Below are 16,045 nucleotides of genomic sequence, written 5' to 3'. Positions count from 1 at the left end.
GCACTGTTTCTCTACCCTTGCAGTAAATTTGCACATGTCTTTAGGAGAAAATGGCCAAATCATGACCATAGAAACCCAAGATAGCAATCTTAAACTATTTGATGTGATGCCATTAACATAGAGAACCAATTCCAATTGCTCAGAAGAGAAGGACAAATGAATGAGATTAAACTATAGGTTTTACAGTTACTAAATACATCCAAGCAACAAAATAAGTTGCCTGGAAAAAATGTATTCTTACTAGAGGTTTCCAAGAGGCTGTCTAAGCATCTATTACAATATTGCTAACCGTAAGGATTAGACTACTACATGATCACATGAAGTTCTCTAGAGCGCTATGTAATCTGGGTTGTTTATCACAATGTATACAAAGTTGAAAGCAACATTTAAGAGTTTTACAGCATAAGCCTGTCTGCGTTTGCAAAGAAAAGTGCACTGCCAGTGCAATAACAAAATAAATGCTACAAAGTTGCAAGCAGACCTGCCAGTGCTAAGGATCACTGTATAACAGACTTCTCTGGAAATCAACAGCAGCAAGGAATCAGGAACAGAGGTACTATAATGCTTTACAGCAGTGGTGGGGAACACGTAACTCTACAGATGACGGTGAACTGCAATCAGGCCAGCACAGCCAAATGTGAGGGATGATGGGAGTTGCAATCCAACATAATCTGGAAGACTACACATTCCCCAACAGAATGCAGTAAGACAAATGGATTCACCTTTTATAACCAAATACTGGAGCAGAAAGAATGGACAAAGAGTACTTTTAACAGTAATACAATTACTCTTCTAAAATTTGGAAGCTTTACATTTGTGCCAGGACACCACCACCAACCCCACCCCACCCCACCCCAAAAAAACCTTCAGGCATGTCCAATTGATCCCCCCCCCCCCCCATTTTGATATCAGAACTCTGTCCATATTATGCTGCTTTTGAAAGTCCCATCAGTTTTCGGAAGCAGTTTGCCATGAGGTATGAAGGCCTAGTGTTTAGGAAATACAACCCCCAAGCCTGCACAGGCATGGGAAGCTAGCTGCACTGTTCTTTGGATGCCAGCCATAGTAACATAAACACATTACACTACCTATTAAGACAATTAAAGGTGATTTTTAACTTACTTCAGCCCATTTAAGGATGCAAGTCATGCAGAAGATATGACTGCAGTTTTCAGGACAACCAACTTCCTGCTCTGCCAGACAGTTAAGACAAATCGGACACCTATCATCTTCATCAGATAAAATGCTAGAAGAACAGGAACAGTTTTCTCCACTCTCTTCACCTGTTATATAATGCAGAAACTATAAGTGGGTTTCTATAATAACTTTCAGCATTTCACATCATACTGGAATACAATTTTGTTTAAATTTCAAATTCTTAATGATTTGTAAAACAAGTCAGGATTCTCATTCAATATCTTCAGCCTACTATGCAATCCAGTTATACCTATTAAGTGTCACTAAATAAGAATTAAATGCAAAATAAAATTTTAAAATGGTTCAGGCTAAATTGGGGTATCTTACTCTGACATCAATCTGTACTGAAAAACAGCCCACCTGAAGTTCATAATTAGGATAGGTCTATGTTAACTATTACCCGTGTGGTTTCAACATCTGGCAGTCAGATGAAACCTATTCTGACCTACTGTTGATAGTGATCAACAGACCTAGCCACAATAAAGTTACAGAATCTAGTCAAAAACTATTATGAAACCACAACAACATACACTTCAATTAATTCTACAGGTTAATTACATAATTTCTGTGAGACAAAGTTAAACATACTCGATTTCTTAATTTATTTTACATGCATTTAAAATAAGATGTAATTTTATTCAAGTATTATTTTATCTTTGTAAGTAGATAGGAATATTATTCCACTGATGATGAGCTATGATTAAAAAGAAACATTTCAGGTTTAAGATTTAGCAAAAATAAGTGTAAAGTTGACCTCAAAGTATTTCTCAAAATTTTATTAAAACCCAGACAATTTGACTGAACATGTTTATAAAATGGGCAATATATTTCTCGCTAGCCTATATATGTATATAAAACATTCTTCACTTGGCAGTCGCTAATACTATCAAGAGTTCAGAAGTTGTTATTCTGAGATGACACTGCTCATCTAAATGTGAAATTTCCAGGATGTTTAAGAAACACCCCTTATTTAGTTTTGAATGATATTCAGTGCATCTCCAGAGTATACTCCATCTCCACAACGCTTTGCATGAAGAGATAGCACTATTTATTTACACCATATTTCCCTCCAAGGATAGAGACAAGAGCATTTTATTATGTCAGGGGTTAGAAACAAATCAGAAGTAAAAGAAAATAGTTACCATCTCAGGATAACAGAGGAGGTGGATAGGTCATTTAAAAACCTAGCTTAGCATGAGTAAGAATGCCCTGCATTACAGAGGATCTCTTACAAAGTTGTTGCCTTATAGTCCCTTCATAACTGAGTATGACATCTGCGCACAATCTCTAATTAGCTAAAAACGGAACTCCCGAAAGAAACTTTGGATTTTCCTGCAACAAATAAAGGATAGGACAATTCCAAAGAGTTGGATCTAGAAATATTTTGAGGTAGCTATACTTTGTACTTTGTTATATGAATATGAGAATATTTATATATTAGCTACCTTCTGTGTCTTCATGTTTATCATCACCAGCATTTTGCATATATTGCTTTTTATTCTTCATTTCTGCTTAAGAAACACAACCTGAAAAACATTGACATCAGTGATTAAATTCCTAACAAGTCAGATAGGCTAACAACACATATTAAACTCTACAAGACCAATCTTATTCCAAATTATAGTGATTACTAGTTATTGTAGTAAAATTCAAAGACATTTCCACATCAGTAGTTCTATGCATTTAAAATCTATTATTATTAATATTTATTCAATTTATATCCTGCCTATCTACAAAATATCCTAGGCAGCATACAAAGTTAAAACAATTCAATCAATAAAATACCCTAGGTAGCACAAAAATGTTAAAAACAATTTAAAAAGATAAAATAATCAATAAAACCAAACAACATAAAAACAATATACAATGATTAGCATTAAAATTCTAAAAAATGAAGGCCTGCCAGACTAATAAGAGTCTTTAATGCCTGCTTAAAGACATTCAAAGATGCCTGCTTAAAGACATTCAACGCTCTTTTGAGAACTACAAGTTCAACCGCAGCTTTTAAAGCTCAACTAAAAACTTTTCTTTTTCCTAAAGCTTTTAAAACTTGATGTTGTGCAGACTTCTACGGTTACTTTCTACTGTTAGTTTTTCCCTACCCTGTGCCTGCTTACCCTACCCTGTACCTGTTTACATTCTCTTCCCCTCCTTATTGTTTTACTATGATTTTATTAGATTGTAAGCCTATGCGGCAGGGTCTTGCTATTTACTGTTTTACTCTGTACAGCACCATGTACATTGATGGTGCTATATAAATAAATAAATAATAATAATAATAATGTCAGCAGGCACATTTCAACCGACACGTCATTCCACAGATGAGGGTGGCAGTGTGAAAGCAGTGTTGTCCTTTAGGCACTTTGAATAACAAGGACATGTTACACTAAGTTATATACAACATGGAGTCATATGAGGGGCCCTATATATGTTATCTTTTCTACAATTTTACAATGCATGGGAGCAGGGTATAGTATCACACCTATTTTCCTAAATGTATGAATACTCATGAGTGCAACAGAAAAATGCTTCTTCTCTAGTTAAAAAAACTTGCACAATGGAAGTTGTGCAAGTTTTATAACTGAAGACAGTGTTCTCTAAACTATTGCCCTCCAGATGTGTTGAACTACAACTTTCATCTTCTCCAGACACAATGGCCATTGAGGTTGTAGTTCCTCACAACTGGAGGGAACAAGGTCGGCAAGGATGATCTAAGGAGACAATGACTCAGTTCAGACAACACGTTTCTCAACAGTGGTTTTAGAACTTCACAGTGGAGTTTTTACACCATCCTTGAGAAATGTGTTGTCTGGCAGGAAAACTCCACGCAACGGTGGAAGGTTTTTTCAGAAAACACTCCACGCAGAATATCCACGATGTGCAGAGAAGAGTTCCTGCACAATCACTGTGTTGCATGTTGTAGGGCTCCATGGAGTTTTCTGTTGCGTTGAGTTGACTTTCCCCATTGGCTACAGAGTTCTCTGGCAAGAGTGGAGAAAGGAGGGAGTGCCACTCTAGAAGAGCCGCCGGGATTATTTTTTTCGCAGCAATGGCTAATGGGATACCATCGGGAGGAGAAAAGGCAGAGAAACTGTCAAATGCCACTTTGAATTCTACTCAACTCCACGGTAGCCCACAGTCACACAATGGTGGAGTTAGAACCTGTTGTGTGGGGAGTACCCCCTAAAAACTCAACTGTTGAGTGGAGTTTTCGCACTGCGTTGAATAATGTGTTGTGTGAACTGAGCCAATATAAAGCTGTTTCCTCCTAACACCAACTCCAGCTAAAACAATGATTCTAAACATTTTCAGTTTGGGGACAAATTTACTCTACTTTTTCAAACCCTTCCTGCAAATCCTGCTCTAATCCTTTATTTAACAGGTGGACGTGGAGATTCATGTGTGTGGTGTCATTTATCTCATGACTATGCATGAAAATCTGCAAACTGGGGCAAAGATTTTAGTATGAGTACTACTCTTTCTCTCACCATTCCACCTGCAGTCCTTTGAGGATTAACATGGTGCACCTGGCTTTTCTAGGCAATGATATGAAGGACAAACTGAAGAGGGAAGCCATGGTGGTCCCAAATTGGTGCCTGAGATCTGAAGTGGATGTGATTCAACAAGCTGAAACTTAATCCAGACAAACAGAAGCGAACTTGGTTAGTGGGACTGCTGATCCAGGGATAAAGATGACTCCTATTTGGATTGAGTTGCACTCCCCTTGGGAAAAAATACATGATTTGAGAGTGCTCCTGGACCCAGCTTTGCTACTAGATTGCCTTGACCACACATATGACCAGGATAGCATTTGTGCACTAACTATGCTCATTCCTGAAGAAGGCAGATCTGGCTTTGGTCATGCATGCTCTCTATATGTTATGGTTGGACTAGCATAATGTACTCTATATGGGGCTGCCTTTCAAAGCCTCTGATGCAAAATGCAACAGTGAATATTCTGACCAAAGCCTGTTCTTTGGAGCCTGTTACTCCATTCAGCTTCATTGGCAGTTTACAAACACTGGTTATGAAATGCTTTATAAGACAATGTTTTAATTAGTATAACTCAATATGCAAGCACAATGCTAATCCTTAATACTGCCACTGTAAAGACTATTTTAGTCCAAATAATACATTCTTTTGATAATTGAACAATGTGTGGTTTCTATTTTCAACTCCACAGCCCACTCCCACTTCTCAGATGGCAAAAACTAAGATACATGTGCTTAGGTAACAGAGTGCAGCAGTATATCCACAATGTTGCTTGTATAAAACTAAGGCTGCAACCCTATACACATTTACCTGGGAGTAAGTCCCACTGAAGATTTACTTCTTAGCAGGCATTATAGGGTTGCATGAGTGAAAAAGAGACAAGCTCTGGTGCTAAGAGAATTTGTACAAATGTTTTATTATTTGTATCCAAAGGTGCTCAACATTTTGACTGGGAGTCCTTCGTCAGGAGCTGGAAAAAGAAATGAGCTTCCAAGGAGCTACTGTAGTGCAAAGTTTTTCAGATTGCAGTCTGTAGTTTCTAATACTGTAGTTTTCAGCATTCTGTGCTGGAGTTGCGTTTGTAAATTATAAAGAACCGTGTTCATAATTTGGTGCATTTTGCCCCTCACAATTATAGGGCTGCAGCAAGGGATTTATCTTTTGAGGTTCCAATCCTACATGCATTTACTTAAAAGTAAGATTCACTAAACAATGTGTCTGTGTGGGGAGGGGTCTTACTTCCCAACATGCAAAGAATCATTCTGCAAATGTCATATATATGCCAAATAGTACAATTTTATATGCTCAATTAAAAATTATGCCTTTTATGTTGTCAAAGCAATAAAATAGGTTTCGTCTTGATTCTTACATAAATTTCATCTTTTACAAACCCCCACAAAACCCTGTATTCTATTGTTGGGAGGAAGGAAGGGAAAAGCTTTTTCCATGGCTTAGAAATTTTACATTACTTGCAGTCCTCTGAAAATATACTGCAAAGCAGACGTCCTCAATCTTTTGGGTGAGGTGGGCACATTTCATTTTTTGAGTGTCAGGGGTGCTGTAAAGAAATGTTTGCATGTAACTATTGTTCTGTAATGTGTACTTTGAGTGGCCTCTGTGAGGCAATAATGTTAACTGAGTACGCTTGAGGCCTTGTTTTTTTTATAGTGAAAGGCCTGTGTAGTAGTTGCTGAGTGACATTCAGAAGGAGAGAGAGAATCGTTTTGAATATTTTTAGATGGGATCTGGATCATTTAAATTCAATTCTGATTGACTGGGGATTCTAGCTAGGTGGAAAAGAGCAGTTGGGAAATGACAGTTAAAATATCGCAGCTAATAGTTACAGGTTTAGTCAGAGTTAATCTGGAGAGAGAGAGGGGGAAGGTGTGCTGGTTGGTGTGTGGTGCATAAGAAGGACTAAGAGAAAACTGAAGAGAAAGGGAATATTTTTTTTCTCTGTGGGGTAACCTTAGGTGGTTGGTAAAGATGAGAAGTATGGAACAGTTGGCTCTGTTATTTATTTATTTATGGATTTTTATGCCGCCATTCAGCCAAAAAAGGCTCTCACAGCGGCTTACAAAAGTATTTCTTGACAGTCCCTGCCCACAGGCTTACAATCTAAAAGACATGACACAAAAGGAAAGGGGATTGGGAGGGAGGAGGAGGAGGGGAAAAAAGGAAAGCAAATTCAGGCACTACAATCTTAGTTGTAAAGTTCAGCAACTTTATGCCAATACACTGCCCTAAGGTCAAGCCAGAAGACGGCTAGATAAGTAGGAAATAAAAAACGGATAATACAACCAAGCAGCCAATTATACAATGGGGGAAGCTTGGGAGTCAGAGCAAATCTGTACCCAGTAGCTGGACCTGGATGCAAGGATATTTGGCTGGAGAGGCGGTTTAGGGAATAAAAGAAGTCATAGGAGGCTTGTAATAGCAATAATGTTTTTCGAGTCCTAAAGAATTCTCCCTAAGCAGTCTTTTGAAAACCCCAAAGTAAATATTAGTATTCCCTTGTGTATAAAATATCCCTTTAATACATTAACATGTTTAATAACGTTAATAACGTTAAGTTTGTTTTAATGGACCCCAGAATTGTTGTTTTAAATGAATACTGTTGTTGTTTATATACTGTTTTTATGTTTTTTAAATTTTTTGTATACTTTTAATGTCTACTATTTTTAATTGTTGTAAACTGCCCAGAGAGCTTCGGCTGGGGGGCAGTATATAAATGTAATAAAATAAATAAATAAATAAATAAATAAATAGTTCATCTTGTCTGCAGTGATGGTGTCCATTTCACACCTAAGCCTATACCAACTACTAGAAGATTTTAAGGTATTCTAACAGAAATGGTGGCAGCAAGAAAGTCAGCTTGTGGAACACTCGAGTTATGGTGGCAAAGAGTTCCTTATGCCCAGAAATATAAGCATTTGCTATAATTAAGAAACCGCAGAAGTAGGACTGCCCAAGGAAGTAGTTTCCCCATAAGTGGTGACAGTTGTGGAGAAAAGAAATTCCCCATAGGTGCTCTCACAAAATGGCTGCCATGGAGCCAAGGCCAATCATCATGTGGGGTTCAGAAGCATTCATGGAAATATAGTGCTGGCTGCCGCTGCATGCATCATTCCAGCAGGGACAGTTATACATATATCTTTTTCCTACGAAAAACTACTCTGCAACTAATATCAGCTATCAGGCATAAGAAAGAGTTTGCTGGCACCTTGAAAAAAGAGCAACCTTATGCAGAGACAACCATATGCTGAGGCTTAGATGGGGAGTGCAACCCTTTTGATTATCTTTGACATCTTGGTGGCTTTTGGTACCATCGACCATGATATCCTTCTGTATAGGTTGTCTAAGTTGGGACTTGGAGGCACTGTGTTGCAGTAGTTCCACTTCTACTTGGATGGCTGATTCCAGAAGGTGGTGCTGGGAGATTATTGCTCTGCACCTTGGGAATACTTGTGGTTTGGGTGTGCTTTGGGATCTGGCATTGGCACTAACGGCACAGGTGGACTAGGTGACACAGAGTACCTTTCATCAGCTTAGACTAATATACCAACTACGTCCTCATTTGGACACTTATAGCCTAGCTACAATTATCTGTGTTTGGTAACCTCTCATTGCTATGTGTTATATGTGGGGCTTCATTTGAAAATGGCCTGGAAAATTCAGCTTGTCTAAAAAGGGCAACAAGATTGTTAATGGTAACTGGCCAATGTGAACATATTATGTCAGTCCATTTCCATCTGCACTAGCTGCCAGTCCATTTCCAAGCCTAATTCAAAGTGCTGGTATTAATATTCAAAGCCTTAAATAGTTTGGGTCCAGGTTACCTGAAAGATCATCTCATCCCACATATAATTCCCCAGAACCTAAGATTGTTTTCAGTGAAACTTCTGTGGAGAACCTTGCCTAGTGCCTACTTTGTGGTCTTTTCAGCATCAAATAAAGACCTTATTTTCCAAGGCATTTTAGTTTTTCAGCTTCTGTTGCTTTAAATATATTACTGTATTTTCGATCTTTGCACTGCTGCTAGGTTTTATTTGGTTGTTATTTTATATTGTAGTTTTAAACTATTGTATTTTATGGTTTTAATTGTCATGAACAATGCAGAGAGCTTTGGCTATTGGGTGGTATAGAAATGTAATACATAATATAAATAAATAAATAAAGTAAGACATTTGTGCTAGTATATAATTCAATTCAGCAAGCCACAACACCCTGTTGTGGTCATTTCAAACCACAAGAGCACAACCTGTGTCACAAAGAAATAAAATTCATTCAATGATTAAAAAAATGCTGCTTTTTGTCTTATGAGGCATCTAGACCTTGCTGACCTAGTTCACATGATTACCACAGCCACCTTGGCTTATTTAAACCATGGTGCGTTACGGCACCTGTGGGGGCCAGGGTAGCTTGTTAGGGTGATTAACAAACCACCCCACAACTCTATAACCTGCCATGGGTGCTGGGTGGTTCTTTAACCACTCCAACAAGCCCTCTTGCTGGTTTTAGATGACATGAGAAGCTGCACCTGGCGAGTGTAATCATGTAAATCAGGCCAGCATACAACTGGCAGGCACAGGTGGTCACACAACCATCGTGCTGTGCGAACCCACCCACTGTGTTGCAGTTTAACACTTCCGTAGAGCAGAGCACCAAGTTTGGGAAGGCTGATTTAACCCATTGTGCCAGCTACTGATGCAAGCAACAAGCAAACATGTATCAACTCACAGAAGAATTCCTGTAGCAAGACAGTAAGGCTGAGATATTTCATAAGGCAATATGGGACCAGGACAACATGGGGCATCTTTGCTGGTCCAAGGCACTCTAACCTCCCCATCCATATTTTGGCCCGAAAGGTAAAGTGTGGGTGCATGGGAGGTAAGCACAATTAATGACATCACACAACATGATCAGGGTACTGCCCAGAGAGCTAGAAATGCAATAAATAAATAAGGCATAAACCTTAGCTTACGTTTCCTTGCTTTCTGGTGCTTGACCCAGTGTGAAAAAGCCTTTAATCTTAAACCAACAGATTTTAATCATTCCATTTCCCTAATTTTTAAAAAGGAAATCTATAATTACAGTGTTCTGAAAACACACACACATGCACACAAATGAAAAAATAAAACACAGACAAGTCATTAACTAAGTAGATATGTATAAATGAATTGATCTGTCCCTGTATGTTCAGAAAGCCTTATTCCAGCATAGCCTTTTTCCTTTTCCTCCCTTTCTTCATCAGTCATCTAACAAGCAGAATGACTCCCGCAGCCTTCAAAATCTCCTCACTCTTGTCTCAGTTGACAGTTCCTCGCTACTCCTCCCCCACTATCAGAATGCTCTCAGGAGAACTGTGCTTGACTTATGTCAAGCATCAGGATCCTAAAATCTCAGAGAGTTTTCACAGATAGAGGAGACTCTCCTTTACAGACAGCCAACCCTCATGTGTAGAGTGCAAAATTGACAGCCAGGAAGGGGAGCAAAACTAGTATGCATATGGAACTTAGACATGAGCAGATTCTCACAACCACTTTAATGACCATAGAATGTGAGGCATGACCCTTGCAGAAAAGAACAGCAAAGATTGGCACCCTCACACCGACTCTCTGTCTTCATAAAGTCAGCACTGCAATCCCCATATTTCCTTTACTTATTACATGGAAAAGGTAGATGTGAGGCTCCAATCCTTCTACTTCCCCGCTTGTTGCATTCCATCCCCTCCCCAATTCCAAGGATTCAGCTATGTTACTTCAAAGATGTAGCTAGCCCCTTTTTAGTCAAAAAGAAGCACAAGGAACCAAGTATGGATCAGGACCCTAGAGTGAGGGATAGGCGGCTTTAACCCCTTGCACTGTGCCTTCAATTTACATTACAAACAGATGCCATTTTGACAATGTAAATTGACACCCCCCCACACATACCCTAGCGTCCCAATCACTGCAGAAATGTATAGCTTGATCTTGTGAGTATATTCCATAACTGAACGTAGAATATTGTAGATGTTCTCTACAAACCCCTTTGGAAACATGTGAGTACTGGCAGCATTCAAGCATCAGAATGAAACTGAGCATGCACAACTTAACTTTGCCAGCAGTTGTGGTCGTAGGCAACAATGTGGCATGAAAACCTTAGAACTTCTGCTCAGAACTTCACCAAACCAATGAAAGCACACCTCTCATTAAAGTATATCAGTCATTTTTACCAAATTTGAAATATATGATATTCTGTACCACAAATTTAAGTAACAGAGGTTAGTACAGCATTTTTAACACTGTACCCATGGCATTTTTATATGGTTTCCAGAGTACAAAACATTGCCAGACCATTTTCAAAGGCGGACCCACATATAACACACTGCAATAATCCAAAACACGATATTACCAGGGCATGAATAGCCGTCAGAAGGTTATCTTAATACATGTAGGGTCATAGTATGGGTTTGAAATTTTGTACAATTCATTGTTCAAAGTGACTAGCTCAACAAATTCAAGTTACTAGCTCAACAAGTGTCATTTTTTATAAGCAATAGAACTATGAGGCTTATAATGGCAGGAACATATTTTTCAAGTCACCTGAACTAAAAGGACATTCCTATGCCCTTTTAATATTTCACTTGGCATCTTCATCTACGACCACAAATACGTGAAGACCAGGACTGTCATTTTATGCCTAACCCATTTGTCCGAACAAATACAATTCTTCGAACATAAAATATGAGTCACATGAAACATGTCAGGGAATCATTTGCCTGTTTCAAAACACCCTTATGTTTGGCTCTCAGTAATTCTCAGAATTACAGAAAAAGTTAAAAAGAAACGCCTACTTCTTGTATTTCAGGAAACAGAAAGTGAAAGTTTCCTGTTTTCTTTATTATATATCTCCTTTACAGGATGAAGAGTTACGAACAGCACCCCCTTCTCTCATGTCTTTTTTGCCACCTTAGCCTAATAGCATGTTTATCACTTTAAAAGGGAACAACAAAGACTGCAACAGCTCAGCATTTGAGAATATTTTCTGTACTTTCCCCTCCTGAATTATTTTCCAAAAATGCCCAATATTCAACTGAAATTGATCTAGTGCAAGTGTTACTTTTTAAGTAAACCCTTATTTGTAAAACCATGAGCAGAGTATTTCTCCCCTGTGAGTTCCCAATCTATGGCTTAAATTCTCTGCCAATGTTCTCCTACTAAGGGCTTTGCACAGAGTCCATTTTGGGAGGCCACACTTTCATAAGGATAGCAATGTAAAAATCAGGGCCTCCAACCAGCAGACAGAGGGGTGTGTGTGTGTGTAACAGCGAAGCAAACAAAGCGAAAGTCAGAATAAGGTGAACATTTCACTAGCAGCACCTACAACTTCGCTACAAATTGCTCTTGCGTATCAATACGCCAGAGAGCTTAGCTTTGTTGAACATACCCTTCTCCCTGGAATTTTGTGTGTAACTTTGTAAAACATTTCCCCGTCCAGGGAGTGAAACTTTCACTGCTTGAGCCGAAGACACGGGATAGTGTTTCAGACACACGCAACCTTTTCAAAGAGACTTTGTGAATTTGCAACGGATCTCTCCGCCCTCCCTCCGGAGAGGAGAGTCGGGGGAATGTCTGATATCCCTTCGCGTCCTCTCTACCACCATGATAGGGACCCAGACGAAGCGAAGGTGTTCGTGGGCCTGTTTTCTCACATGGCCTCGCTCACTCGAGAGAGAAGATGCCGGGCAGTCTCCGTGAGAACAAGAGCGGTCAGCGGCCTCCGACAGGGCGCCTGCGCCTTCCCCTTTGTCTCCCCTTCACTCACGCACACGAACAGCCAGCCGGCCTCTGCCTTATTTATAGCCTTCCCCCTCGTATGTCGAAGTCGTCTTACCTGGGGGCACCTCGCGGCGAACGAGAGAGCGAACGAGGCAAGTCGGCTCCGTTACTGCGGCCTCAACATGGAGACTCTGGTCCTCGGCGCCTCCGTGGCGCGTATGATATCTCCGGGTTGAAGGCCTCGCGCGAAGACAGGAAGAGGAGGAAGAAGCAGGCCGCTTCCACAGTGCGTTATACTCCGAGCCCGCTCCCCGGTCACATGTCCCTTCGCGGCAACGGTAGTCGAACAGTAGAGCGCGCTCCCCCCACCTCCTGCGGAGAGAAAGGCCGCGCAGCAGCACTACCCAATCACCTCTCGCTGCAGAGGAAAAGCGTGAGGGACTGGCAGGCGCACGGCACTACCCGCCATCGAGACGCAGCCGACCGGCCCCGCCGCCACCCAGAGGCATTCTGGGAAGGTCCTCCAGTTCTCTAGTGGCGCACAGAGCAGGACTGTGCGCGCGGGGCGGAGCGGGGTGTACGGAGCGCATGCGCGAAAGCAACCACCGTCAAAAAGAGCAGGCGCTAACGGGAGCATTACGTAACCGAGAGTGATAGATTTAACGAATATTTGGGTGATGAGGGCGGTGGCCCGCGAGAGCTTTAAACCATAATAAAAAAAGTCTATTCCTGCATTCAAAATGTTACATGTGTGAGGCTACGAAGTTACGGTATGGCCTGCCGCTGCAAGTGCCTTCTTCAAAGCTGCGACAGCTTCCCGCGTCGCCTCCAGTAAATTCTGATTCTCCGGTGTCATGAGAAACAAGGTCCCGTCTCGAGTTTGAGCAAGAGAGTCATTGCGAGTAATCAGGATGTCGCGAGCAAAATCTTTAGCTTTCTAGTCAGAGTAGTGCGAGGAACAGCCCGAGAGCACATGTTTCGCATGGAGGACATCCTAGGTTCAGTAGCTGGCATCTTTAAAGATGCAATCCTATGCACGTTTGGCAGAAAAAAGGCCTACAACACCCAACATTCCCCAGCTGGCCCCGCTGGTTGGAGAATGCTGGGAGATGTGGGGCTTTCCTCCTGTCTAAACATGCATAGGATTGCACCCTAAACAGCTCAGCCTTCTCCAATCTGGTGCCCTCCAGATGTTTTGGACAACTGCCAGCATTCATGACCATTGTCCATACTGCCTGGAGCTACTGGAAGTTGAAGTCCAAAACATCTGCAGGGCAGCAGGTTGGGGGAGTCTGATAACAGATGAATGACCTCTGCCTGGGCTTTGTGAAGAGCTACTTCCAGTCAGAATAGACAAGGACAATGTTCCCAGAACTTCAACGAACAGCCAGCCGGCCTCTGCCTTATTTATAGCCTTCCCCCTCGTTTTCTTAGAAGCTCAACAAGTGGCTGAGTTGATACAAAGTTCATGAATGAGATTATATCTTTTTGGAGAACAGACTGGTCTAGTCTGACTTCATGGACTTTGGTGTTTTACTGAATTGTGGTCAACACATTAATGATGAACAGTCCATTCTTATAGATATCTACTCAGAAGTAAACCCCACTGAGCTCAATGGGATTTACTCCCAGATAAGTGTGTGTATATAGGATTGCACCTGTACATCCTTACATGGGTCTTCAGTCCTGCTGAACTGAATGAGATTTACTTTTGAGTAAACAGGCAAAGAATTATACTCTGCTTGAAACCCATGCTCATTTACTTGGTAGTAATCCCATTGAAATCAGTGAAACTTCCTGCAGAGTAGACAGGAATAACACTGCACAGCATTACTTAGTGATACAATAGAACATCAGCCAGCATTATATTTTAAGTGATTTGAACTTTGCTGGATTCACATCATTTGAACAAATCATGAGCCACAATTAAGTAATCTGAGCCAACTAAGGTTTTTCAGGATTCATAGTAACTGTATCAAAATAGTTGTTTAAGCAATTTGGTCTTTACAATTTGGGAACTCCAAATATGATGATGGTTCCTGTGTCACTGCAATTTACATTAGTGGTAGTGTTGCATTGAATACTGCCCAATATACTGACATATCTTTATGTATGGAAATGTTTACACTGATGAATAGGTTTTTTCTGAATTGTGATTTTGGGAGGTTTCAAAGGATAACCTGGACATAGCGGGCATTACAGAAACCTGATGGAATGGAGAGAACCAGTGGGATACGGTCATCTCTGGATACAAACTTTACAGGAAGGACAGGGAAAGGTGTACTGGGGGCGGTGTTGCTCTGTTCGTCAAAGAGAGCATTGTGTCAAGTAGACTAGAGCACCTAAACAGGGAAGACTCTTCCACAGAAGTGCTGTGGGTGACAATGCAGGGCCCCAAAACTAATGTAGTGCTAGGAACATGCTATCGTCCCCCAGACCAAAATGCTCAGAGTGACCTTGAGATGGAGACCTCCAAACGAGGAAGTGTAATAATGGGTGACTTCAATTATCCTTACATTGACTGGATAAATTCATATTCCAGTCATGACAAAGAGGTTAAATTTCTTGATGTCCTAAATTACTGTGCCCTGGAACAGTTGGTCATGGAACCGACGAGAGGGGAGGCAACCCTGGACTTAATCCTAAGTGGTGCTGCCCAGGACCTAATACAAGATGTAAATATTGTTGAACCAATTGGTAACAGTGACCACAGTGCTATCAGATTCAATATATACTTAAGTGAGAAATTGTCCAACAATAAAGAATTCTTTAAATATATCAGAAGCAGTTGGACCATTGGATGACAATGGAGTTAAGGGAGTACTAGAGGACAGAGTTAGAGAAGCTGAATGATTTTTTTGCATCAGTGTTCACTGCAAAGGATACAGGACTGATGCCTGTGCCTGAACTGATGTTGTCATGAAGTGAGTCTGAGGAACTAATGCAAATAGTGGTGACTAAAGATGAAGTTCTCAACCTTATTGACAAATTGAAAGCAGGTTCTGCTAAAGAAGAATCAACATGGCTTCTGCAAAGGCAAGTCCTGTCTCACAAACCTACTAGAATTCATAGAATCATAGAATAGCAGAGTTGGAAGGGGCCTACAAGGCCATCTAGTCCAACCCGCTGTTCAATGCAGGAATCCACCCTAAAGCATCCCTGACAGATGGTTGTCCAGCTGCCTCTTGAATGCCTCTAGTGTGGGAGATCCCACAACCTCCCTAGGTAACTGATTCCACCGTCGCACTGCTCTAACAGTCAGGAAGTTTTTCCTGATGTCCAGCCGGAATCTGGCTTCCTTTAACTTGAGCCCGTTATTCCATGTCCTGCACTCTGGGAGGATCGAGAAGAGATCCTGGCCCTCCTCTGTGTGACAACCTTTTAAGTATTTGAAAAGTGTTATCATGTCTCCCTTCAATCTCCTCTTCTCCAGGCTAAACATGCCCAGTTCTTTCAGTCTCTCTTCATAGGGCTTTGTTTCCAGACCCCCGATCATCCTGGTTGCCCTCTTCTGAACACGCTCCAGCTTGTCTGCATCCTTCTTGAATTGTGGAGCCCAGAACTGGACACAATACTCTAGATGAGGCCTATCCAGG

The 16,045-nt window shown here is 40.9% G+C and overlaps 1 protein-coding gene across 3 annotated transcripts in view; it reads right to left on the bottom strand.

Annotated features, from left to right (window-relative positions):
* SCAF11 (SR-related CTD associated factor 11) overlaps window positions 1–12,937 on the bottom strand; it is a 39,798-nt gene extending 26,861 nt beyond the window's left edge. For all 3 annotated transcript variants that reach the window (XM_063133971.1, XM_063133972.1, XM_063133973.1), the window contains exons 1-3: window positions 12,565–12,937; window positions 2,643–2,723; window positions 1,123–1,283 (exon numbers count right to left, since the gene is read on the bottom strand). In XM_063133971.1, the coding sequence (XP_062990041.1) occupies window positions 1,123–1,283; window positions 2,643–2,703 (222 nt within the window). In that variant the 5' untranslated portion in view covers window positions 2,704–2,723; window positions 12,565–12,937. The remainder of the gene's footprint in view (window positions 1–1,122; window positions 1,284–2,642; window positions 2,724–12,564) is intronic.
* Between the last annotated feature and the right edge of the window lie 3,108 nt (window positions 12,938–16,045).

This window comes from Elgaria multicarinata, chromosome 9 (assembly GCF_023053635.1).
Source record: "Elgaria multicarinata webbii isolate HBS135686 ecotype San Diego chromosome 9, rElgMul1.1.pri, whole genome shotgun sequence".
In the NCBI taxonomy this organism is placed as follows: Eukaryota; Metazoa; Chordata; class Lepidosauria; order Squamata; family Anguidae; genus Elgaria; species Elgaria multicarinata.
The sequence above is the reverse complement of the archived record's forward strand: the minus strand, read 5'-3'. Positions and strand labels throughout refer to the sequence as shown.